Source organism: Parasteatoda tepidariorum, chromosome 2 (assembly GCF_982258835.1).
Source record: "Parasteatoda tepidariorum strain Cologne lab strain chromosome 2, Ptep-v5.0, whole genome shotgun sequence".
Lineage (NCBI taxonomy): Eukaryota > Metazoa > Arthropoda > Arachnida > Araneae > Theridiidae > Parasteatoda > Parasteatoda tepidariorum.
This window is the reverse complement of record NC_141756.1, coordinates 50,615,693-50,642,269: the sequence shown is the minus strand read 5'-3', so window position 1 is coordinate 50,642,269 and position 26,577 is coordinate 50,615,693. Positions and strand designations below refer to the sequence as shown.

At 29.2% G+C, this 26,577-nt stretch overlaps 1 protein-coding gene across 1 annotated transcript in view; it reads left to right on the top strand.

The window, feature by feature from the left end:
• Positions 1 to 26,149, top strand: part of LOC107440486 (collagenase 3) — a 68,581-nt gene extending 42,432 nt beyond the window's left edge. Inside the window, exons 3-8 of the mRNA XM_016053424.4 lie at positions 15,737 to 16,026; positions 16,096 to 16,254; positions 16,356 to 16,570; positions 19,090 to 19,237; positions 22,672 to 22,935; positions 25,610 to 26,149. Coding sequence (XP_015908910.3) covers positions 15,737 to 16,026; positions 16,096 to 16,254; positions 16,356 to 16,570; positions 19,090 to 19,237; positions 22,672 to 22,935; positions 25,610 to 25,875 — 1,342 coding nt within the window. The 3' untranslated portion in view covers positions 25,876 to 26,149. The remainder of the gene's footprint in view (positions 1 to 15,736; positions 16,027 to 16,095; positions 16,255 to 16,355; positions 16,571 to 19,089; positions 19,238 to 22,671; positions 22,936 to 25,609) is intronic.
• The last annotated feature ends 428 nt before the right edge of the window (positions 26,150 to 26,577 follow it).

Below are 26,577 nucleotides of genomic sequence, written 5' to 3'. Positions count from 1 at the left end.
GTCAGCGGCTCCCAAATGCGGTTTCGTGAAAGAGTTTAAGGAGTTTCGAGAATTGGGATATTTATTTCAAAAAGAACAAAACCAATTCTTTTGAAACCATTAATTGTTTGATTAGGCCGGGATAGCCTGGTCGGCAGGGCGCTGAACACATGTCCAAGGACCATGTTCGTGGGTTCGATCCCCACCGGCCAAAGACGTTGTAAATGGTGACTGATGCACGTTAAATCTGTTGAATCGCAAAGTCCTCCATGTTCCCATAACAAATTAATACCTCTGGGGGTACTGATCCAGGAGTTTCCTTGTCTTCTGGATTGGTTCAAAATTACAAGGCTACGGAGTTGAACATTAGTAGTCGTAAACCCAAAAATTGGGTCGGCTGTTTCAACGACGGATATAAAATAAAATAAAATTGTTTGATTCGAGCCGCGATGGCTCAGGGGATAGAGCGTTCACTTTCCAATGAGGTGAACCAAATTCGAATCCCAGTCGATACGAATTCCGCATCACGTGAAATATCCTCAGTGGTAGACGGATCCTGGGTTAGAGTCCCCTTGCCATCAGGCTAACCTTGGGAGGTTCTCGTGGTCTTCCTCTCCATGTAACGCAAATGCGGGTTATCTCCATCAAAAAGTCCTCCACGAAGGCAAATTTCTCCCTTTTTTTAAGAACAATATATTGAATAAAGAATGAAAAGATCATGCAAAACTTTCATTATTATTTCCCATCAAGTTTTTCAAATGAAAATAAAATTACCAAATTCGTTAATAAAGAAATACGTTTCGCTAATAACGTTTACAGCAGTTCGTTTCAGTTTTTATTTCAAAGAAAATTGTATTTTTAAGTATTTTATTTTTTTAAGCTGCAAGCATAATTTACACACACACAAAAAAAAAAAAAGAAGTTGACAGGATACAGTTCCGTGACTTATTGTCAGACATAAAAACTTAACTTAAGGTAATAAATGATTGAAAGATTTAAAAAAAAAATCTTATTATTAAGTGCTTTTAAAATTAAGTCTTTTATTGACCTTTAATTTAAAGTCACAATTGTCTTTATTTACTTTATCTGTGAAGTTGGGGTTCCGCCGATAGGAGGATAATTATTTAGGGTCCATTGCGGGGAAAAAAATGGGAACCGCTGATTTAGATAGCCTAGTAATCTGTAAATGTATTTCATCTGCAATTCAACTAATAAGGCAGAAAAAGCACACTTACAGTGCTTAAGGTGAAAAAGTTTACGGTCGTAAGTTAATGGAAATGAATGCAACAAATGTTTTGTATCTATCTACATTCTTAACTTAAAGCTTTTAATGACTTTCACTACAAAAAGCAAATGAAGTAATTGGTTCATTCGTTTTGTACAGAAACTTGGTTACTGCAAATACACTTCTCTCACATTTAGACTTCACACCAAGAAAAAAAAACGAATTTAAAAAGAATAAAAAATTACATCAAAACTAATATCCAAAATTCATTTTATTCAATTTCTTTTTTTAAAATTAAAAAATACCTATAAAAGTGTGCTTCAGTTTTCCTTGCTACCTCAAAGTCTAAGCACAAAAATTTTGTTTTTGACAATAAGGATGGTTCTTGTTTATAGTATGAAATTAAACTCTGAGGTAAAAGTAAGGTCAAAGCTACCAGAATGTGGTAACATCTACCGTTTATCTTGCTTGAAACACCAAAAAGCTCGGTAATTTTTACCGAAGCTCTTTGTTAAGGATTCCAGAAAAATGAACTATAAAATATGGTTTTATAATATGCTTTGAAATTTGGTGAATGTGATAAAATTCGGTACTTTTATCATGATGCCTCAGAGCATGGCATAAGAACTATTTTTTCAGTTAATATTACTTTTCAATCTTGTATTTTTTACTAAATGTCTTTCAATTTAAACTATGATTTCGTCAACCAAAACTTTTGATAAACCGTTACCTTGAGAACGAAAAATTTGTCAAATTAATGGTTTAAATACCGTACATTTCAGTTTTATTAACCAGAATTATTGTTTTTGCTTGTTTTTTTTTCTTACCAGAAATATCATTACCTTACAGCACGGTAATTTCGCCACAAATTTTTTATTCTGTATAGTATGTCCATTTCTATACCTCTAATTGTGCGTTGTTTTCTTTTATTCATAATATTTTTAAAAACCGCGTTTTTGCGGTGGAGAATAATAATTAAAAAACAAAAATTTGAAAATCGGAAAACGTGGAGCGCATGAAATACATAACAGTAACAGTATATGTGCTCATAAGAATATGTGTATGTATATCTGTAATTGTATCTGAATGTGGATGTGGTTGTGCATGTGCATGAGTAAGAAAATATGTATGTGTATATGTACTGTTATGTATTTCATGCGCCCCCAATTTTTCGTTTTTCAAATATTTGTTTTTTAATTATTATTCTCCACTACAAAAACGTGGTTTTTAAAAATATTATTTTTACTTTGATTTTTTTTTTGCACTCACTTCCAAAATCTAAATTTTTTCACTCACTGTACACAAAACTTTTCAACTGACATGTGACACTAATTTGAAATAATCGAATCGACATCAAAAGACAATTGCGAAAATATTAATTCTTCTTTGATTTTACTTTGTATGTCTTTTTTCTCTTCATTTTCATGCATTGTCATCCAATTCCAATGGGCCAAATTTGAAGTCTGTAGCTAGTCGGGAAGTTAGTTTAAAATCGATTACAAAATTCCACCCGAACAGACATACACGAAGGCAAGTTGATATAAACGTGGTAAAAAACGTATCTTCGTTTCTACAAAAATAAGGAGAATATATATATATATTGCAGCACTCAGGTTTTCTTAATGGCGGGGTTGATGGTTAAAACTATTACTAATTTCTTTCTATGAATGTCCTCCCATGATTTTAAAAAAAATCGAGAAACGCCCCTCAATATAATTCTCTCGAAAACAACAACCCTGTTGGATATGAAGCCCTTCTAAGCGGGAGGCGTATTTCGACGTTTCAAGTTTCAAGAAGTAGCTGTATTTAATCAAAGACAGTAACTGTTTCTGACATTTTAAGCAACACTGAGGAAACTTTTTTTAAAAAGAAATGTAGAAGCACTTATCCGGTAGAACTATTCACGTAATTTTAATCGAGCTATTATTTATTTTCCTTCACATCTTTTGAATAGTCTTTGTGACGTCAGTAATAATTATGAATTGTTCGAAAACTTAAACATTGTTTCAAACATTTTTGAGTTTCAGTAAGAAGGTTGGCCCCGGGTCAGGTACTCAACCAGTTCTACAATTTCTGTAAATTAAACATTTTTGTACACTTCGCTAAATAAAATGGTAAACTTATTGTCTTGCATACTTTGCTGCCACAAATTTTTTTAAATAATTTAATTACAAATTTTTTAAATTCACCTTGGTTACATAGTCATAATTTGGTCTCAACATTTAGTTTCAGAAAGATCTCCAATTTATTTAAAAACGTTTTGTTTTTATATTGCCATGCACAATATCTGTTTAAAAAAGTGATTAGTTTTTTTTAAAAAACTTTATTCCTTTTGAACCAGATATATCCTGCTATATTTCAAAAATCTTAATTGAATATTTTTTGACAATATAGATGTTTCATAAAGTATCCATATTTGTTTTTAAGAGTTTTGATGGAGAAAAAAGAAATAAAATGTTTTAAAGTGATTATAAAATGGCTACAAATAAATTATTATTAGGATTTGAAAGATGACAGAATTTCTCCTTTTTACTGTGTATAAAGATGGATTCATATTTAATTTCATTTTTACATTTATTAATGTATAGAAATAGCACTAATTAATCCGACTTTGTTTGTAATTAAAATTTAACTAGCCTCAGAGTATAAATAAAAAATCTATATTACATAAACAAAGATATGGCAAAGAATATACATCCTATGGTATAAACACTTTAGACCTAGAAATGTACCTGTAGGTTTTATAAACTAAATTGTATCTGAAACAAGAAAATTGATAGCGTTTTCTTAAACGTTTCAAATAATTATATAGTAAATCAGCTTATAGTTACACAACAATTAGTTTTAAACACAAAACTTTTATAGGTCTAATCAATAGATATTTTTAAATCACTGGGTAAAAGATGTTACTTTTATAATTTTATGAAAAGTAAATATTGTCAGATTTAATAAAAACTCCAAGTAATCGGATTAAAATGTGTTCGTGATTTAAAGGTTTTTACAAGACTTAAACAAAGAGTAAGTATTTTATTTAACAAGCATTAAGATTTTTATGTTAATTTTTGCTTAGTCCTTTTATTTGAGAAATTTTTGAGTATGTTATAATGTTATATAATAATTATTTTCAAATTTATTGCAATTTAAATATGGAGTTAAGTTAAACCGCATCATCTTGCTTCTTATATTTAATTACACGATACTATAATTCAACTTAAACAGAATCAAGTTTTAATACTTCAAATGTACATTGTATTTTTGAAGTTAAACTAATAAGTTGTTCAAGCTGCGATATTATGGTTCAAAGTACCAATATTATGTTTCATCGTTCAATACACTTTTCAGAGAGTTTATATCCGCTATTCTTCTGTATTCAAGGTTGAATTAAATAACTTATGAGAATAACGCACTTTAAAGACATTTTAGTGAATGGGAGAAAATCAAAATAATGTATTAAAGCATCAAAAGACTGTTCACCAAACATTTTTCTTATGAGAAATACCTTATTTTAAGACAGAACAAATTATTCCTTTAACATGTCCTTAAATCTGGAAAATGTTCGTTACATAACTTAACATATTCTCGAATTACGTTCTTCAATTGAACTGTAATATATTTGTTTCTATTGCTTGATCTCTGAAGCAGTTAGTGATAAAAGAAACTCAGCCGAATCTATGCTAACAGTTTCTGTTCTCTTCATTTTCAGAGAAAAGAGTTCAACTTTGAAGCATAATATCAGTACTTTGGACTAATAGTACAAACTTGTTTCCACTTTAAGTTGTTAATAAGTCACATTTCCGTCAAGTTGAGCAATAGTATCGTGTAATTAAGTTTAGAAAGTACGATAACATGATTCAATAGGCTCCAAAATTTCTGAAAAATGTAGTACAAATCAATGCGCACTAATGTACTGCTCAACGTATTGAAAATAGCGTATGTAGCTACTGCTGTATGCTGACGTATCTATTCATGCAATTTTCACCTAACTACGCGTAATTTGAATCCTAATAAAAATTCTATTTTATGGGCATCTTTGACTAGTTTTGATTTTGACATTTGATTTATCTCCATTTTACTTTTAAAATTTTAGAATCTGTAACGAAAGTCGAAATCCTATTTCTAATTAATCGCCAAAGATTTTAATTCAATTATAGAAACAAGGATTATTAAGAGACAAATAATAAAAGGAATGGGCAATATCTCAACCCCTTCCCCACTGTTATAGAACTCCAATTTTGTTAATTAAAGTCCTTGTAGTTCTGCTTTGTATTATAGAATTAGTTATTAAATTAGGATACTAATTAAAGGATAGTTAGTAAAGAATTTGCTCATATCATAATTTAGTCTTTATTTTTCTGGCGCTCCAGTCCTTTTAATTTCAATATTAGACAGTCTATTTTGCATTTTAGGATAATTATGAGATAATAGTTAAGGAATTTACAATACCAGAACTCATTTCTCACTTGTATGGTTCTTTTGTATCATTAATTAAGGATCCTGTAGTTCTATTTTGTGTTATAGGACCAAATATTATTATGGAATTACGAATAGTAATTAAGTAATTTATAATACCGTCCATAATTCATTCCTCACTTTTTCTTCACTCCCATTCTATTTATTTTCAACTCCAGCTAAATCTATTTTATGTTATAAGACTAAGGATAGTACTTGAATTTACCATGCCATAATTCATTTCTCACTTGTATGGCACTTTTGTATAATTAATTATGGGTCTTGTAGATCTATTTTGTGTTATAGGATCAAATATTATTGCAGAATTAATTTCAATGAAGAAAATTACAATACCATCCGAAGTTTATTCCTCAATTTTATGGCACTCCCATTCTATTTATTTCAATCCCAGCAAATCTATTTTATGTTATAGGACTAAGGATAGTACTTGAATTTACAATGCCATAATTCATTTTTCACTTGTACAGCACTCAGTAGTTTCTATTTTGCATTTTAGGATTAAAGATGTAATGAAAGAATTTACCTTATTCTTCACTTAAAAGGTAGATCAATCTTATCAATTCTAATCCTAGAAGTTCTATTTTATATTGTATAGGATTACGGATAGTAATTAAGAAATTTTGATTACTATACTTTATTCTCCATTTGTACAGTACTTTAATTCATATCTTCCTTACTTACGAGTATATAGCTGTCCAGACATATCATGTTTTTAATACAGAATAGCTAACAATGTGTTTACGATAATAAAGAGGAATTCTAATATTATTTAATTTTATAATAAATATCTGAGAATTTTATAATAAGTGTGGGATAAGTGTTTTTATAGCAGTATTTTTTTAATTAAAAAAAATAAAATTTACTAAATTTAGCTACGGCGTACGAAAATTAAAGACTTTTACAACAGACACTACTATTTGCATTTCATCGCTGAAACTGGGACTTCTTAGGTTATGAGACCAGTAAAAGTTTAAAACAAAAACTTTTATAATCAAAATGAGAAACCAAAAATTGTCAATGTTTTTTGATCGAGCCGTGGTGGCTAAAGGTATAGAGCATTCGCCTTCCAATACAGTAAACCGGGTTCGAATCCCAACGGTTGCTGCTCGATACGAATTCCGCATCCGGACGTAAAGTATCCTCAGTTGCAGACGGATCATAGGTTATAGTCTTTTTGACATCAAGCTTACAGTGGGAAGTTTTTGTGGTTTTCCTCTCCATGTAACGCAAATGCTGGTTAGTTTCATCAAAAGTCCTTCACAAAGGCAAATCTCTCCTAATACTTGATCCAGGAGTTCTCTTGTCTTCTGGATTGGGTTCAAAATTACAAGGATGCGGAGTAGAACATTGGGAGTCGTAAACTCAGAATTGGGTTAGCTGTTCAACACTGGCTATAAATTATAAAATAAGAAATAAGTGAAAATGGTAATGCTGATTGTTGGTCTACATTGGTATTTTCTGATTATTTAGATACTTCTGCTTTGATTCCTAATTATTTTCTTATTTGTATACAAAAAGATTTTAAATTGTAAGTGTTCAAAACTAGTTTCTTTCTCCATTTAGTAAAAAGTTTTGATTTAATGTTATACGTTAAGCTGAGTCATCTCTGTTAAAAATTTTCAATTGAGTTAAAATTCATTTAAGACACGAATCCATAAGTTGGAATATCTTTTCGTCTTCTGGTCTTTTTTTTTTAAAAAATTATATCCTACTTAAATTAAGCTATTGCTTTCAAACCCAAAAAATTTCAAACTATGTTCTATATGTTTACTAAAATAAAATACATAAGTAGAACTTTTTACCTACACAAGGTTAATGGCAACGACATACTTTTATTATTTAAATAACTTCTTAAGTTTAATTTCAAATCTGGAACTTATGACGATTTGCAAAAACATTAGATTATTTGCGTTGTACATTTTTTGGATTTTAATTAAAAGTTTCTACATGAATATATAACTTTTTCAACAGTTTGATGTGCCAGACTTAAAATGATCGCTAATGCTAGTCTAGACGATGAGACAGATAATTTTAAAGATGTGACTGTTTATGATTTTTTATGCCAGAAACTTTTTTTAATTGCAAAAGCATTTGTGCATATAAACAGAAGGTGATTAGTGTAAATTATTCAAGGTTTATAAGCGCATATTTTTAAACGTTTTCCCGTTTTGTTTGAGAGGATTAAAGTATTATGTTCTATTGAATTAATTCAACGTCAATAAATAACTTAAGCTTTAGGTTGATCTTTTGAGCTAAGTTTTTCGCATTTGAGTTAATATTTAATCTCTAGTATACTTTTAATAAAAGAATAATAATTCAAATTAATTTTCAGCAATAAAAGAGGGTTTGATATCTTATTTGAGTTTATTAGTTAAAATGGAATATTTAAAGAAAATTGTTGCTATTTGTTTAGACATTAAATCATACTGTTTATTGACATAATAAAATGTCAAGTTTTATTAAAATATAATTCCCCTTTAATATATCTAATATATTATCTTGACATATTATCTAAATGCCCTTAATATATTTTGACTTATTAAAATACCCATAGAGAAATTAAAATACATCAAGAAGTAATCTCATGCAACACAGTATCTAGATCTGTAATTTTTAAAGGTGCCATTTTTAAGAAATTTTTTTCTAAAGATTGAAACGAGAATTGACAGAGCTTAAAATTTTGTTTTCTGGAAATCAGTTTTCGTTAATTCAAGTAAAGTAAAAAAAAATTTTTTGTTATAATTCAGAATTTTTTTTAAAAAAATTATAGAAAATCATTCGAATTTTTCTGCTAAAATAATTTTTTTATTTCACTCTAAATTAGTTTAAATAATACTTTTTTTTCATGTTAAGTAATATAACAGTAACAATATAAAATTCAATGAACGCAAAATTCATTTTTTTTTAAAACTAATTGAACAATTTTTTATAGAAAAGTCAATACAACTTCTCTTCGACGAATTTCGAAACTCCTGTCATGAAAAATCAAGGCTCCATTTCTTTCAGAAAATTCATTTTAATCATAGAGGTTGACTATAGAATATCATCTGAATAAAATTTCTCGAATTTAATTTGAAATTCCTCTTAATACTTAGTTTGAAATGTTAACATCTAACACCCCTTTTAACGGGAAATGAGCAATATTCAGACGTCCCTACGGCTCATAGAAAGATTAAGTTCTCGCATATACGAATCATATTTCGCAATATACTCCCTATTTCATCTTATCGTAGCAGGTCCAGAGGCAGGAAAAGGAATATAAATTGATTATCGGAGAACCCCTTCTTCCGCTCATTAGCACATAATACCGACTGGAAGTATCTGTCACGTGGTCTAACCCTAGAACTGCCCGTTTCTTCTTAAAAAGGCAGCTGGCTTCTCTTCAACCACTGTTTTTCCTCCAATAATAAAACGAAAGAACTGTGGTCTTCTTGGCTCTTATAACGTTATTTATTCGTCTGCGTTTCCACATCTGTTGGTTGGGAGAACTAAGTTCTGTGGCAGTCTTGAAAATGATAATACGTCTAGAAGGTAGAGTTATTTTTAATTAGTAATTTATTATTTTAAAATATTTTATTAGTTTAAGTATTTTTTTATTTAGTTAGTTCTTAAACCGAATTGAATATTTACATTGTTTTTACTATCTGTTTCATTAGTTTAATTATCTGTTTCATTGTTTACATTGCTTTTATTATCTGTTTCATTAGTTTCTTAAATAATTGGGTATAATATGAAAAAAACACAACTACTTCGATTTAGTAGGAACAACATATGACGCAATGCTAAACGAATGGAATTTAGTTGTTGTTTATTTAGTTATTGTTATTAGTAGTTGTTGTTATTTGTTTTAGTTGTTGTTGTTTATTTAGTTGTATTTAGTTTCAATAACTTTTCTTTATAATGCAATAAAATCTGGCTGGCAGCTGTTTAAACGATCGAACACTTCGTTTGTTTATTTGTGGCTTGAAGTTAGGCTCGCAGAAAATGCCGTTCATGGGTTAAATTTAGTAGGAACAACACAACCTGTGACGTAGGCTATATTATATCCAATTGATTTACTTTTATAACCAGTGATTCACCGGGTGTAATAAGTTCCAAATTTGGGTGGGAGAACTAAATATTCCTAAGTATCATATTTTAAAAGTACAGTTTTGTGTATAAAAGTGTTTATTTCCAGTTTTCAATCTTCAACTAAAAATTTTAGAAAATCATTCGGAAAATCGAAATCGCTTGTAGTTAATCTAAACATTTTTAAAAATTTGAAGTAGGTTTTATTCTAAATTAAACTTACTTTTCTGCATGACTTTTTTTCATAAGTGAATTTTATTTTATGAAGAGAAATTTTTAAATTTAAAAGTAGGTATTATTTTAAAAAAAGAAATTTGTCATCAAAATTACATTTATCATTTCTTTTTATTAAAATTGATTTCAATATACGCCATTTTAAATTGTGGTATTTACTAGTTTTGTAAATAGAAGTTTAAAAATATATTAAAAATTATAAAATATAAAAATTTAAAGTCCTAAATATTTTTACACTTTGAAAATTTTAAAAAGAACATTAATTTTTAAATAAATATTGTTCTAAATGAATGTTCTATTTTTGTATTCTTTAATTTTTTTCTTAAAAATTGATTAAGAGTGCCAGTTTTTGAAATATTTGTATCGAATGAATGTAAATAATCAAAATAATTATAGCTATTTTAAAACAAATATTTGAATTTCAATATTATTTATTACATAATAATTTTCTTAATCTGACGAACTAAAATGACCTCTATAAAACTTTAATCAACCTATTAAAATTAATACATCATTTTACTTTATTATTAAATAAAATCTAATGTTAATTGCACTAAGTTATTATTAATTAATTTGATAAACATGAGAAATTGGTATCTAGTTACAATATCTTAGTATACATACTAGTTATATTGCAAATATAACTTTTCAATAAGTCAACTTCAGCTAGATGTAAGTGTTGTTCATAAAACGTTTTTCGAAACTTGGATATAGAAATTGAACTCTGCACTTTATTTTTTATATTTATATTATATTGCTTTTGATAACGTGTTCTAAGATTGATTGAAAATTTATTATATGTGCGAAGATTTATTATTAGATTTATTGTTAGCACTTTATTACTAAATTTATTACAAGATTTTCTATTAAACTGAGGTTTATTCTTGAAGTTTTTTTCCTTCTGCAATTACAATAATAATCAATTTCGTCATTGGAGTTTGCATATCTACATACAACAATGATTCAATTTGTATTTATGCAATTATGTTGTAATTTTGTAATTATGCATATAACAATGATTTATTCGTATTTCTAACACACTGTAATCAATATAGCTTAAAAATGGATGTAATTTAAATCCAACCAAGTCCGAAAAACTTGCAATGATTTGTCTTCTGAATTTGTTTGCATTCCACAAATACAAATAAAAATTAAGGATCGTTTGCAGCAGCAGATGCAAGTTGGATTAATTTATATTCCAATGAATCACTTTCCCATCAGACAACCATCAGCATTGCATTTTTAACAAGGAACTGATCAAGTTCAAGGTTAATCATCAGACGCAAAATTTATTAATCATAAGAATAACAATAAAAAAAAAAATGTCTCCTTCTTCTAATATGGTCTCTATTTATTTGTGTCTGGCGGTTAAGACACAATAAAGGGTCATCTAATGAAGAGTGTCGAGATTTTGTAACCTCATTTAAAATTAGTTTTTAAACGTAAGGAAATAACTCTTGAGTTGAAATGTAGTAGTTTTTTTCTAGCTTATTAGAATTACAGTTAAACAAATTACTTCGATCAATTACCAGAAAAAGGAATTGAATAATTAGGCGCTGCTTAAGTTGTAACTCCATGGTGCTTTATAACAGTGGCCTCGAATCCCTGGAGTCGCGACTCGGTTCCCGTCCGTAGGTCAAATGGTACCGAGCCGCTCAAGGAACATTAAATTATTGCCATTTTATTTACTGTGGTGACCGGAAACTGAGAGATGTCACCTAAAGCCACACCAATACCACGCATTTAATTGTTTTATATTTCGAAGGCAGGCATGTTTAAATATAATTAAATTAAAATTATCGAATCTAAGCAATCTAAAATATGAATAACTAATGTCCATCTTCCCCTTGGCGGGCAGAGGTAAAATTATCAAACATTGACCGGTCGGCGGTGTTTTGAAAAGGGTAGGAAGTTGAGCTTTACTTGACATGAAGTGAGATTGTTGATCGACTAGATATTTGTCGAGCGAATGATGATACACACATCCGAGCGTATTGACATGTGTATGAAACTTTAATTTTACAGTAATAAATTAAGTTCTTCTAAATTCAAAAACTCATTTTAAAGTATTTCTTTTAAAGTTTTCCAAAACTTTAACATTTATAAGCAACAACTTTTCCTCCGTAATACTAATTTTTATTAGTAAATAAATTCTAAGAGTTATTCAAAATTATGAAATGAACTCCAACTTGATATTACATTAGTTTTAAAAATTAAAAAATGAGTTTTAGAATAAAATTTACTTTTTTTTTATTATTTTCTAGTTTAAGTAAAAAAAAAATTTTTCCCCTACATTAATGCATATACTTTCCACTTTTTTAAAGGTATCTTAGAAGGGTTTTGAAAAATGACTAAAAACATCAAACTTAAAATAATTTAGCAATCAACATTCAAATCTTTAGGCAAATAGGTACATGTTTAAAATAGACACTATATATTTTAATTTATAAAGGTAATAAGAACCGAAATAAATATTGATCGATTTCGCAACATTTATTTTTCTCATAATTGCTGCAATTTATCCTCATAATTTTTAAGTGAAATGCAAAGAAACAGTTTATAAGAATATCTTAATTAATTGTATCTAAATAATTATTTATAAATCGATATTGCAGTGGATAGCTTCTTTATCTAAGAAATACTTTGTCAATTAAGAAATAATATTATTAAATGTTATATAATATCATGTTTTCATAAATCAAGTCATTTTTAAAGCAAAAACATTATTATTATTTTTTAAGATAAATTTCGTTAAGATTTTTCTTTGTGGTCCAGCATCTCTTACGCTCATTTTTATATTGCTTTTAATTTAATCAAAATGTATTAAGTGAATAAATAAAATTATCAGAATTTCCCTGATGACTGAACATCTTTGAAATTAATTAACTTATTTTTGTTGATTTCACTTATTACACTTTTTTTCCTTTAGAGAAAATCGTATCAACAGGAAGATATGTAATTACTTGTCTTTTGATAAACTTTAAAAAAAAGAAAAGAATTAAAGCTAGATTTTTTTTTTTAAATTTAAGAAGAAAGAAACATATTGAAGCTTTCATAGAATTAATAAAACAAGGTTTACAATTTCAACTTTGCTAGATCAAACAAATTTGCCTTTTTTCTTTTCTTCATTTTATGCTTTTAACACTAGAAAGACTGAAATACCTATATTGCCCACAAGCAGTCAAAATGACTGTATTGAGAAAGAATAACTAATGTATGAAGAAATTTGTTTAAAATTAATTTTTAATATTTTTGATATTATTTTCAGTTATATAACAAGTTATTAGAAAATATTAACAATAAAAAAAATTATATGTTGTACAAAAAGTCACAAAATTCTAAGAAATTGTGTCATCATTGTTTTTCTAATTGAAATTAAAAAGCAGTCGAAATGACTTCCTTTGGCTATACTTTCATTCTTTGAGATCTGTATTTGTGTACCAAAATAATGTAACATCTCTCTGAGTTATACTTTATTTTGAAAATTAAAATATTTCATTGTTTGATGGTATTTATTTATAGGGATAACAAATCACACTGATTTGTTCCCCGACAATTTAACGAGATTTTTTTTATATTTTCTAAAAAGTAAAGATAATTTGCAATGAGTTTGGTTTTTGAAGGTTTTGCCACTGTTTAGCCCTAGAATTTTATCGCCAATATACCATATGTAATTGAATTTTATCGCCAATGAGCCATATGTAATTTACAAAAGAATAACTACTTGATTGAAAGGAAAAGCCAGAAGACAAAGAATGTCGATAAACCAAAAGAAGATGATGCGTCCAGATGTATCCGTAATTCGTTCCTCTCTCAATAGGGTTGTGGTATGTCGTTATTAACACAACCTCCTTGAGTGAGGGACGATAATGGTACGAATCTTCAAATATTCCACTTCGCTCTCCAAGACCGTCTGAGGATCATCGCACCTTTTTTGATGAAAATATTTTCCAGCTATATCAAGAAAGACCTGGTCAGTTGTTGGCAAGTAATTATAGCTTATTGCAAACTGTATAAATGTGAATGAGTCAAAACTAACTTCATCATCGAATTTCGTTTAGACTCGTTCTATCTTAGGGATGATCTTGACAATGGACTCATAATTTACAATAAAGCGATCCTGCTTGCTGATCTCGCCAACAACATGAACTGATTTTGCAATTTTTTTCCGAATCGTTTCGTAATCTATGATATAGCTCGTTCAATGAATACAATTCTATTACAAAGTCTAGCTTTGGGAATGAGAGAAATCTTTTAAAAATCAAGTTCTAATATAAATATCTACACAATGTAAATATAATTTGTGTTTCAACTAGTACATGAATAAACGTTTCATATAATCCAGATAGAATGGATATTATTTTACTGTCATCGCCAATGTAATAATATGCAATTTATGCTTCGTTGATCTTAAGTAGACGGCTCTCGACCAAACGAATTTTTCTCTTTGTTATTTTGTTTTGCAAATAAATTTGTATATTAACCATTGTAAATATTTTAATGTGCTCAATGGTATCAAACTAATAAGTAATTTATACACTTTTTCTGCATATTAAATCTTGTTTTTACTGATATTGTTGAATGCTATGATTTTATTTGTTGTATTTTACTGACATGGGAGGGATCAATCATGCAGCGCATTTTAACTTTCCTCGATTTCCATGTCCATTTTTTCACAAAAATGACTATCTGAGCGGCTGTGGCTCAGGAGATACACAGTTCGCCTTCCAATGGGCTGATCCAGGTTCGAATCCCAGCCGTGGCTGGTTGATACAAATTCTTCTCCCGGCTCGCATTGACCATAGTACTGGCGTAAAATATCTTAAGTGGTAGACGAATCATGGGCTAGAATTCACTTGCTGGCGTGCGAGGTTTTTCGTGGTTTTTCTCTCCGTGCAACGCAAATGCGGATTAGTTCCAACAAAAAGTCCTCCACGTAGATTAGCTAATCCAAATGGATTCAGGAATTCCATTGTCTTCTGGGTTGCGTTCAAAATTGCAAGGCTACGGAGCTAATCATTGATAGTCATTAATTCAGACTTGGGTCGGCTGTTCAGCACTGGTTATAAAATAAAATATGAAAAATGATGATTAGATTGCCATCTGTAGCATTTTGAGCATTACTAAGTGCGTATATATCGGGAAATATAACTTGCGTACATTACAACTCAATAACGTTACAAATCATTTCTCTCCGAGTATTATACAGTGAAGATGGGCCGTACTGTGAAAAAAACCATATCAGCTTTCCCCCAAATCAGATTTTATGGACATAAACAATTCTTCTTCCTGGGTTTTCATATATATATATAAAAAAAATGGAAAAGCTGTGACTCGCAATTTTATTCTGTACGACTTAGGGCAAAGTGATAAAACCATTCACTACGTTTATAAAGAAATTTAATTTAAAAATTAGGTTTATTTAAATTCAGAATGTGCCGCATAAAGTGGATTTACCTTATGCGACTGTACTTTGCCCAGTTAGTTCAAGGTAAAAAAAAAAAATTAAATTACGTTTTCATTACAACAACTTGTTATTTTATCTGGTAAAAAATAATTACTCTTAGGGGTTCATAAGTTTATTTAATATGACGAGAATCATGCAGTGATAAGATCGCGAATTTAAGCGAAAATTTTGTTTTACCTTAAAAACAAATCAATGGAAATCAGACATGAAGTCAAAACTCGTAGTATTGTTGTTAATTTTAGAATTATTATTTGCCTTATTTTGTATTTTTACACAATGTTCATTACATTTAGTGTCAAGAGCAGTATTAGCTCGGCCGACTTACAGATGGTGCGATCTCAACTACGAAAAGCGTTTGATGTCTGGAGCGCAGCATCTTCTCTTACTTTCATTGAAGTGGAAGAGCCTACTGCAGACATAATAGTTTCTTTCTTGAGGGGATCACATGGAGATGGTTATCCATTTGATGGTGAGGGATCTATCCTTGCTCACGCATTTTTTCCAGGTGAAGGAATCGGTGGAGATGCTCATTTTGATGCTGAAGAAAAGTGGCTACCCACCCAACCAGACGATGAAGATGAAGGTTCGTGTAACTAATTTCTGTCATCATGCAACAGAAGTTGCCATTTGTTTAATTGTTTTCTTCGTTTAGGTGTAAATCTGTTTGCTGTGGCAGCTCATGAGATCGGACATTCCTTGGGATTATCTCACTCATCTACGCCAGGTTCCCTGATGTTTCCTTATTATCAAGTGATGGGAGAACAATTTACCCTGCCAAAAGATGACGCTGATGGAATCCGACACCTTTACGGTACGGGTCCATCTTGTAAATTATACAAAAATAAATATACTGTGATATTTGAAAAAGTTTTTTTTTTCTATTCGTTTATGATAACACATTTATTATTGTAGGTCGGAAAAACTCCTTTAAACAGCCAACTATGCCCACCTTACCGACAACTACAGAAACTTCTACAACATCAGAGGCAGGAAAATTCCTACCAATGACTACGTTAAAACCCCGAAAAGTACCTGCTGAAGCCACTCCTAAAGCAGTAGATGTTTGCAATACATCGATTGATGCTATATCGGTGATTCGAAGAGAAGTGTTTGTTTTTAAAGGCAAAGTAAGATTCGCATCAGACTAATTGTTAATACCTTCCTCGATTATCTGAGATAATTCGAACTGGTCTTACTTCTTATAATCGAAATATTCGTTTTTTTAATAGTGTTTTATAATATTGAAATTTAATTTTAGTATGACATTTTAAAGTTTCTTTTTTCAATATTTCATTTTAAAAGTTACTTGCACCATATCCTCATATTGCGATAATACTTCGCTCTTTTCTGAATAAGCCAATTGTACGAAGCAACGTGCATTTCTGAACCGTTTTCATGTTCACTAGTTTTGAAAGTTGATTTACATTGCTTTGAACCAATTTCATTCGCCCTATGATATTGCATTTTTCATGCACAAATAATGTAATATGCTATGTTTCCTTTTAGTAAAAGTAGCTAAACTTATCTGCAGTAGTATAGATAAAAAGACGGGTAAAAGGAAAGAAAATTTTTCAGATTTCTTTAGCAAAACCAAAGCAAACAAATTCAAATAAAAGAACTTTAAAACGATCAATTCTATGAAATGAGCCTTTCTATATACCAAGCAATACAACAGGTGATTTTACAAAAGTCTTTTTTTTTTTTTTTTTTTTTTTTTTGAGGTCTTAATTAAAATTAAGAAGAAAACTAGACATGCAAAGAGGACAATCAGAGTTGTATTTGGATAAAAGAAATTTAGGTAGTCGCGATTCTATTGTACATATTTATATATTTTTTATGAATCATTACAGTCATATGCTTGATCGTTACGAACTGCTTTCTTTACCTTGATTATTACAGACTGCTTCTCATAAATGTAGAACTGTTTTGCGTGTTAGATGTTATGCATCACTGGGGGTGGGGGGGAATTCAGATTGGTAATCCTAAAAGAATGTGGTTATGTCTTGCAAGTTCCGTGAATGGATGAATAATCCTAAAGGAACGTGAGTGATACTGGTTCAGGTTTCTCTGTTACCGGCACTTTCCGTAACAGATAAAACTTCTCATTGGTCAGGTGAAAAGAGTGAGTGCAAAAACTGGCATCAAATTTAAATAAAGCAACAAATAAACATTCCGTTTTGTTACAAACTGTGTAAACGGGATCATCAGAAACGCCTGCAATGGTAATGTAGGTGTACAGAATATATGAAAGAGAAAGAAAGTACGTTGACGGCAGGTTTTAAACATTTTCTGGCAAAGAATCCCATGAATGATGAACCACTTTCAGTTCGACACTCAGCAAATATGACACTATGTCAATAATGCGTGTGAATGATGCTGTTGCGAAATATATCAGAGAAATAAGGAATGACAGATAATTCACCATGATTTGCTACCCTTTCGTGCTACGCTTTGAAGACGTGAGACGTTTGTGCACCGATTGATGGCTAAAATATTCTTTTTTATTTCAGCAGTTTTATTGATATGTTTAGTGGCTCCATGATGTTTTATTACAAATTGGGTAATTAAAGGTAACTTTATGTGTAGAGACAACTTTCAACCATGTTTTTAATGCTTGTATTCACGACTTTTTCTTTAAAACGCATCTTACGATGAACCAACTTAACATGAACATCATAAGAAAGGTGCTGAAGTTTTTACCAGTACAGATAGGGCCAGAATTACAAAATTAGACCTTGATCTAGAAAGCGATAAGTAACACTGCTTTTGTCATAGCAATGAAGTCACTGCATATTTCTAGATCTTTGTTAAATAGGATTAATAGATTTGGTTATTTAAAGATGGGTTAGGAAGAATTAAAAAATTATAAATTTATGAAATAAAGGATATTTAAAAGCTAGGAAATATGTAATGTCTGTAACGGCATAACAGTCTTATAACTTTTTTAGATATCACAGAAAATAATATAGTATAGGGCTATTCATTAAATTAAATGTCAGGCTCTCTTAAACTCAAGTTCAAAATTAGAAGTTACTTTTGTTGTGTTTTAATCCTCATAATCATTTTATATTCAACAAATAGTTCCTATTTAATTTTATTTTGCTTTCCAATTTTTTTTAAAAATTTATTTATTATTTTTTGATAAGAATTAAAGAGAGACCGGGAAATTTCCTTAGCTAAGGTAGCCACCTCAATAAGCCGATATATGAGTGTCGCAGGGGTCTTATTTTTTGGAGGGGGGGGGGACATACGGAATCTTAATTCCAGGACATAAGAGAACAAATTTCTTAAATCTGTTAAATATCTGCAAAAAGGTTAATTATTTTTATCTTTTTTCTAACATTTAATACTTTGATGAGCTTAAATAGAAGGTGATTCATGAAAAGTTTCTTTATTTGTCTGAAATATTGAGGGGATTTATAGAGATTTCTAATTATTGAAGGGGCTTATACCATAGTAGGTGTTTATTATACCATAGCCAACCCACCGTCCTCGCCACCAAAGATGATAACGAGCCAATAGCTCAAAAAGAAATATAAACTTTTTTGAAATACGAGAATTTTATTTAAATATATTTCTCTTGTTAAGTTATGTATTGTGATGTATTACAATATAAAATATAAACTTTCCTTAAAAAAAATTTCAGCACTTTTGGCGACTAGACATGAATAAAACTTTGAGAAGTGGTTATCCTGTGGCAATTGATCGTTTTTGGCATGACCTTCCAGCAGATATACAGCAAGTAGATGCATTGTATGAAAGACCCGGTGATACAAAAATAGTATTTTTCTCTGGTAAGTTTAATATTATTACTTAAGGGAAACATTGTGATTTAAAAAAAAAAATGATTTCTTATGTAAATTTATACATTGCATGCAAACTTGGTGAATAAACTGAAATCGTTTGTGAAGACATGTGAAATTCAGAAAGAGAAAAATCTTACTAACAAATTTGATTTAAAGTTACCCTATAAATGTAAACATCTACACTTCATATGAAATTATTTCAGTTTTTATTCACAGCTACAAAAAAGAACTATTTCTTCTAATTTTAATCCCTCTTAATAATATGGTGTGTTTTATAACGAGAAATATTGCCAGTTTCCTTCTCAGAAAAAAATTATTATAGAGTTTCTAATGTGAATGAAACTTAGAATTTCACTTTCTAAAACTGTAGCTGTTCTTAATGACAAAAATATGAAAAATCTCTTTTGAAACTTTCTTTAAAAAATATGTTAAAAATAGCTTTCAAAGTTTGCATTTTTATTTTTCAACAACAAAATCGAAAATTAAAAAGATTTTTCCAGATAACATAAACAAAATCGCTTGCTTTAAAATTCCAATATTTTTACAGCAATATCTTTCAAGTTTTGGAAAATATTGAAATAAACTTTAGCCTGTTTCACAAAGAAAAATATGCAGATTTTTCTCGTTTTTAAGAATAAGGTAAAATAGTATATTTATAGAGTAATTCACCCACTGTCTAATTCATTCAATTAAGCGAAAGAAAAATAAATGAAATAGTGTAAAAATTAAAAGATCATCTTTTCTCTTTTTGATTGCGTGTAAAATGCCTGTAGCTAATCAAATTTTATCTAAACGTAAGAACTAAATAATTTGAAATACAACTGATAATAATGATATCAATATTGTAAATTCTGTAAATTCAGAATCTGTTGCATCGAATTTAGACATTGGTATATTATGGCTAGTTCTGTTTTAATGACAAACAAGTTTTTTAGTGAAACATTTTTTCTTTTCTTCCTGTTATGTCGTAGAAAGAATGAAGTAAAATACTATTTTGGCAACACTTTATTTATTATACAATCAAACATTATTTATTGCAAAAAGGAAAGCAAGTGAACACTCTGAATAATTTTTGAACTAATGATCGGATTTTCAGGTTGTAGGTACTCGAAGATCTAACCTTAAAAATGCAAATTAATTTGCCTCTATTTAAATTAATCTTCCGCTACCTCCATATTTTGAGATCTATGTTTATTTAGTGAAAGTGCTTTTTTGTGTGAAATTTCGAAACTTAAGGCTATTTATTCGGCACTAAATAATTAACATATTTAAGATTAGGTCCTCAAAACATTAAGTATGTGAAAGCAGGATGCGTAGCGTTTTTAAAAAGTGCTTATTTTTGATTTAGGTTTTTTAAAAGCCCTTAAAGGTGCTTTATTTATTAGGGGTTTGTAAAAAGTGCTTAATTTTCTATCTTTTATAAGTAGATCTTTTCTTTGCCATACTGATTGTCGTTCTAAATTACAAAAAATGTATGATTTTCATAATTTTCTGTGCAATATTTATCAGAAACTAGTTATTTTATCATGATTATGTAAGGTTTTTGAATTTTATTGATTTTATGTTTATAAATTAAGAACTTTAAACGATAGAAAAAGATAATTTTTATTACTGCACAAATCCTAATTATTTTTTTTTTTGGAAAATGCATAAAAATATTTTTTGAGTGCTTAAATAGTACTTAAGGTGCTTATTTTTTGTTGAAAAATCTGACTATTCATCCTGTTATAATTTGAATTTTTTTAAATTCCACAAGTCTACTTTTTTATTGAGAGCTATCTATTTTTGAAATTATAAAAAAATATATATTTTTATCAAGAATCTAATTGCAACTACAATGAATTTAATATTTTTTTTCTTTACTATTCAAAATTAAGAATATAATGAAACATAATAAAAATTTGTTTATCCAAGTCCCGTTAATCAACTGAAAATAAAAAAATTGTACAGTTAGTTTAAATTTGTAGTTATATATAATATGCATTTTATTTACCTATATTCTATTATGAATATTCACTCACACTCCTTGCATTCGTTTTTTTTTCTTTCATATTGCGTGATAATTTGCATGTTAATTGTACTGTATCATAATTTTTTTTTCTTGTTCTGTTATAAAGCAAAGGCAAAAATTTCATTGCTGATGATAGTCCGCAAAAATACAACCGACTCGTCAATTACTCATTGACAATCAATCTTTACTATCATTTTCAAAATCTTCTTGCTGATATACATAAAAAACTGTGTCATAAGTTTGGGAATCTCTAAATTTTTGAAGTGTGCAAATGTAATCCATAGTTTTGAATGTTCTATTTTGTGGGTTAAATATGACAATGTCTAGTTAGTTAAAAATTAAAAAGAAAAAACTCATCTAATGAACAAGCCATGATCTTTTCTTTAAAAAAAAAGTAGAGTAAAATAACATAAAATAAATTACAAGGAAATATAGGAGTCGCCAGGAACATATACTGGATTATATATTTCAAATATCAAGTTAGGTCACTGGTCCTAAGGACTGGATACACATTTTCCCTGGTCCCTTTAGGCGTGTTTTAAGATTTTTCTTTAAGTGAAATGAAAAAATACAATACAGAGAATGTGTAATGTTCACAGTTATAATGAAATACACTATTTTGTATAAAAAACAAACTTTAAATAATAAAACCAAAAGAGCATACCATTAATTGTTGGTCCAAAAGACCACTGATAATTATTTTATGATAGTCGCGGACCGGGATAGCCTGGTTGGTAGGGCACTGGGCCCATGTCCAAGTTGTTAAATCTGCTGAGTCTCTAAGTCCCCCATGTTCCCATAACAAATCAATACCTCTGGGGGTACTGAAGTGGAGATTGACCGTTCTCTGATTCAGGTCAAAATTACGGTCTGTGGATGAATGAATGGGTCCGCCCTATAAACGGGTGTGACGTATGGGTGTGGCAGAAGTCAAATTCTTGGCCATAGATGGCGCCACTGGAAAACAAGAACAATTGCACCCCCTCTGCCTTAATGGCACACGTCAACAACGTGGAAGTCACGGACTAAAGGACCATCGCTACTTTCGAATCCTGATTATTCTTATAATTAATAAATAACATAATTTTTAATCATTACATTATTACTAAAAACTAATTACATGAAGTAACGGCTCAGTGTATTGTTATCATATTTTAAATGCAAAAGATATAATTGCTTGGCTGTTGAGAATCTTGCAGTAAGCACAAAAATCAATTCATTAGATCGAAAATCAGGGTGTTCACTTTTTCCTTTTGCGCATTATTTCCTAGCTGTTTTAATTAATTGCAATAAAGCTACATATTTTTTCATGGGACAAAAAGAATAATGTTTTAGAAATAATTACTCCAATTTATTATATTGCATAATTTAGACAAAACTCAATTTCATTTGTTTTATATTCTCTTTATAGGTCAACTTTATTGGCTGTTTCAGGCAAACCGTTTAGAACCAGGTTATCCTAAGCCATTAACAGAACTGGGTTTGCCACCCGATTTAGAAAGAATCGATGCAGCTATAGTATGGGGGCACAATGGCAAAACATATCTTTTCAGTGGGAAAGAATATTGGAAACTAGATGAATCTGAAGGAAGAGTTGAACTTGATTATCCAAGAAAAATATCAGCTTGGAGAGGTGTTCCACAAAATGTTGATGCAGCCTTTCAATGGATTGATGGTAATATGGATTCCATATGTTCACCAGTCCTGCACGACCAATTTAAAGCTTTGTTGCATGTTAAAAGAGCTGTTGATGTATAAAAGATAGATATCGCCGCAATTTATGAAAAAGTTTTTAGACGCAATTTTTGATACATTTTATGCAACAAATTTGTACTTAATACTGAATAAATAAATTTGCTAACTTAATAATTAAGACAAAAACTATTACTAATAGTTACCACAATGCATTGATCAAAATCAATCACGCTAATAAAAATAATATACAAAATAGTATAAATTGATATTTAGTATAACAGATTAGATTTAAATTAATTGAGAAACAAACATAATAATGGTCTTCTACGACGAATCACGTAATCACGATAATAAAAAAATTGCAATTTATTTCAAGCATTAATAAAAGAAAAGGTAAAAAAATTAAAATATCATCAACATTAATATTCTTAACCAATGCACTTAAGCATTATAAAACCAAATTTTATCGCAAAAGAATAATAAAATATTCTAATATCAGAATTACGTTGCTTAGAACAGAAAGTTTTTAGAGTTTCTAATATAATTTTACCAATACTGATCAACTCATAATAGTTTCAAATCAATGCATGGAAAATTTGTATTGACTGTTACATTAAAAAAGAGTATTAATTAGTTGATATCCTCTCATACCAATATATATTTCAAATTAAGTTCAATATTTTCTTAATCAAATTTTAAAATATGGTATTAATTATCTATGAATGAAAACACAGTGAATATTATAGGGTAAAATTAAGAAATTATACTAAGGGCCAGTTGTAGTATTTTTAACAGTGACCAATTTTTAAAGCATGTGGCCACTTTGTCAAATATTGAAACGATTAAAAAAATGTTGATATTAATGATATTAGGCATTTCTTTTGAAGTATTTCTTAAAATATGGTAAACATTACAAGGTTCATTTCCAGAATGAAAAAAAAAAAAGAAGAGAAAAAAAGAGAGATCAAACATGAAGTACATTAATTTTTGAAATAATATAAATTATTCAAAATTCCTTATTCGTAAAAAAATTTATAAAATGTATACAGGTTACATTTTTGACGAAAAAGTGGCAATAAGACGGCACTAGGTAGACTATTTTTTAATCGCCAGTTGTTATATTTAGTCACCTTATGGCGTTCATACTTGCCAACCTCAGAAATTCAAAAAGCTAGCGACTTCTTGTGCCGACAGCATAATATGAGGTAAACAATAATAAAGATTTTTTTTACCCCTAAAAATAACAAAATAAATTATTCTATTGTTCCAAATCAGATTGAGTGACTGATTAAGCATTTTTAAATACGCTATATAAAACTTTTCTGAAATTCTTTTTAACTTGCCTTCCCTGTCAACAAATTTGCAAAGTTTGTTAGCACAAAGAACAGAATTAAGCGTGGCTTTTTGTTTCATAGCTGAATATTCACTTACAAGTCGCATTTCTGTGAGGAATGGTTAATACCACCAAATGTAACTTGACAACTTTATAATGAAAGGGAAGGTGACAATGCGGTTATTATTGTTTCGAATGACACTTGACCAAGCCAAGCTCACTAGCCATTGGCCTTTTGCGAATTAAGTCAAGGTGTGCCTTTCATTTGACAAAAGAGGACAACAAGGGTGAAAGTACATCTTACCCCAGAACCCCACAGCAGCACCACTCATTCGTGAGGCCACTTCCCGAGTTTGGCATAGATCTGAAGGTGAAATTTTCTCCAGTTCCTTATACCCATGTACAGGGACCGATCAAGACTAATTCAGGCCCAAGGCCCACAAAATTTTCCGGGCCCTTAACAAAATATTTTGAAATTAAATATCTGAAGAGTAGTCCTAACAATAAAAAGAATCTATTGAAATGCATGATTCAAGAGAAATATCCTAAAAAAGTTTGAAAGCAAACAATTGAAGATTATTTTTCTAAGGTAAAGTTTACACATCTAAATATTAAAGCAAAGTATAAAACAACAAAACAATGTTGTATGAAAATAAAAATAGTTTGTTGACCACAAACAATTGAAATCAGTGATTTTTGCTATAAGTCACTGATTAGCTTAATTATTTTAAAGATTGTAGCCTTCCATCTACAGCTTTACACATTTGTTAAGAATAAGCTTTTAGTTCTTGTTGACACTAATCATTTATAAGAGACTTTGCGAATATGCATTCTCGTTGCATTTGCTAAGCCGTTGGAGTAAAAATTGCACCAATTAAAATTCAACTGCACTTTCAAATTTGCTTAGTGCAATCTTTACACGAGTTTGGTTTATCGCAATATAAAGAAAATTTGAAATAAAAAATGCCTTTTTTAAGAAAAACTGTTTCTTTCAGTAATTTGTTTTTGAAAAAAAGTAATATTGTGGACTTTTTGCTAATTTTGAATTAAAATAATGGTATCAACCAATTTTGTTTCTGAATTTATTTGCTTCTGTATCTGTATTTATTTGGTGTAGATAAATTTAACACCACCAAGTAGTCTATAGACCATATAGAGCTATAAATTAGATATTATTTTCCATGATCTCACTAATTGTATTTTCTATAGAAAATATGGATGCCATATTTGCCTTCATTTATGATTAAACTATAAACAAAACAACTGTTTCATAAAATTTTGAATGTTATTTTTAAAATGTTCAAATAAATTTTTATTTCAGGAAGTACTTATTTTTTCAAAGATCTCAAGTATTGGAAATTCATAGATGCTAAAATGAGAGTTGATAATAAAGGGCCATTTGAAGTAGGAAGTAATTGGTTCAAATGCTCCAAAACAAGTGTTGAAATGACTGAACCAATAACTACGCAAAGAGCTGTCTTAGCTGAAGCAGATACTGTGAATCAGAGTCCAGCGTTTCATCAAACTTATTTATGTTACATTATAATATTGACTTGTTTGTTGATTAGAATAAATAGTGAAATATAATATTAAGTTAATCTACATGGAATATTTCTACAGTTTTGAGAAGTGGTGTTAGTGCACATATTTTGTTCAATAATTTGCCATCTTTTATTTAATTTTATAATGTCAGAGCTATTGTTACTACATATCATATTTAATCTTATATATTCGAATTTTGCCATGATTCATGTGAACAACTTCTTACATTTTTATTCTATTTATAACCAGCTTATAGCTAGCTCTGCTCTTGTTTACTTTTTTGTAACATTTTATAAAATAAAAATAAATTTCACAATGCTTTGCATTTTGCAATTATTTTAGATGATTAAGTTTTGATACAAAATCAAGTTAAATAATTTATAAATTTTTTTTTAAACTTTTAAACAGAGATTACTTAATAGCATATTTTACAGAAAAAAATTTAATAGAATAGTAATAGGAAAATGGAGAATTTACAGAAAAAAAAGTGAGATTAATTTGTGATAAACCATGTTTTTATCCTTCAAAAAAAGCAGTTTATAATTAACAAAAATCTAGTCCTACTAGGGACAGAGATGCTTACGCATATTGTAGGATTAGGTTTCAACATTATAAGAATTTCACATTCACCGTATGTCTACATTTAATTTTTTTTAAGGAAAAAAAAGAATTAATGGAACTTAAATAGAAAAATAATCTGTTAAAAGGAATGACACATAAGAAAAAAAATGAATTTTTTACAAGTTA